Raw genomic sequence first — 1286 nt, 5'->3', positions numbered from 1 at the left:
CTAGATGCTAGATACCAACATGCTAGATGCTAGATACCAACATGCTAGATGCTACATACCAACATGCTAGATGCTACACACCAACATGCTAGATGCTACACCTCAACATGCTAGATGCTAGATACCAACATGCTAGATGCTACATACCAACATGCTAGATGCTAGATACAGACTAGATTTGTTGCCTGACATAACTTAGTCTTTAATCAGCATTGTTTAATTTTCTTCCCCCAAGGCGTGGTTCTCAGTCAGCTTATGTGTGTTCCGGTGGTCCGTCAGCAGGAAGTCCTGGTTCCGGTGGTCCGTCAGCAGGAAGTCCTGGTTCCTGTGGTCCGTTAGCAGGAAGTCCTGGTTCCGGTGGTCCGTCAGCAGGAAGTCCTGGTTCCGGTGATCCGTCAGCAGAAAGTCCTGGTTCCCGTGGTCCGTCAGCAGGAAGTCCTGGTTCCCGTGGTCCGTCAGCAGAAAGTCCTGGTTCCCGTGGTCCGTCAGCAGGAAGTCCTGGTTCCGGTGGTCCGTCAGCGGTCGGCAGAGATCTCCTACTAGCCACGACACCTGGCGTTGATAGACCTGAGAACCTCCTCCAGTTTGATCTCCATCTTTCTCATTTTGGTGTCAACGGTGCTGACATGTCGTACAACTGTATTGGCCGCTGCAGCTTTGGGTGCTCTCTCTTTACATCTGTCACCATAGTAACCATCTGAACACTCACACAACCATTCATTGGAGTCCAGCAACTGCCTGCACATTCCATGGTTGTTACATGTTTTATCATTGCAGACAGGCAACTTCTGGGAGTAATAGATGGAAATCTTTCTTGAAGAGATATATGTCCAATCACAGTCGTGATGGTGGAAGGGTTTTGGAGCCTCAGCAAAGTCGTTCCCATAGACAGCGTGGGTCGCTTTAGCATATTCAGTGAAGGTGTAACTATACCGTATACCCATAGTATCATATGGATGAGACCAAGAATACCTACAGTTATGTACTTTCTTCTTAATTTCACACGATTTGTCTTTGAAGCAGTCATCGGCTGCTTTTCGAACTGGTGCTTCATCTCTTACATCTGCCTTCAGAGTGTATCCCACGGCGACGGTGATCGTGTCCTCTGTAATCTTAGTCAGATCATACAGTATGTAATCATCAGCCTGGGCTGTGTTGTACACCAGCACCACCCAGCTGTACCAGGTGTACTTCTTATCCAGAAACTTTTTCACCTGATCAGCGATGGCTCTCTTGTTGTTAGCAGGACCGAGTCTGTTCCTGATCTCTATCACGTCGGTCTTCAC

The 1286-nt window shown here is 48.1% G+C and overlaps 1 protein-coding gene across 1 annotated transcript; it reads right to left on the bottom strand.

The window, feature by feature from the left end:
* Window positions 1-507: 507 nt before the first annotated feature.
* LOC117940419 lies at window positions 508-1283 on the bottom strand (the record flags this gene model as incomplete). Its single annotated transcript, XM_034865722.1, has 1 exon — window positions 508-1283. A coding segment is annotated over one exon (744 nt), but the record flags the coding sequence as incomplete, so codon positions are not given.
* Window positions 1284-1286: the final 3 nt, after the last annotated feature.

Source organism: Etheostoma cragini, unplaced genomic scaffold (assembly GCF_013103735.1).
Source record: "Etheostoma cragini isolate CJK2018 unplaced genomic scaffold, CSU_Ecrag_1.0 ScbMSFa_2478, whole genome shotgun sequence".
Taxonomy (NCBI): Eukaryota; Metazoa; Chordata; class Actinopteri; order Perciformes; family Percidae; genus Etheostoma; species Etheostoma cragini.
Note: the sequence above shows the minus strand (reverse complement) of the source record. Positions and strands in the feature narration are given on the sequence as shown.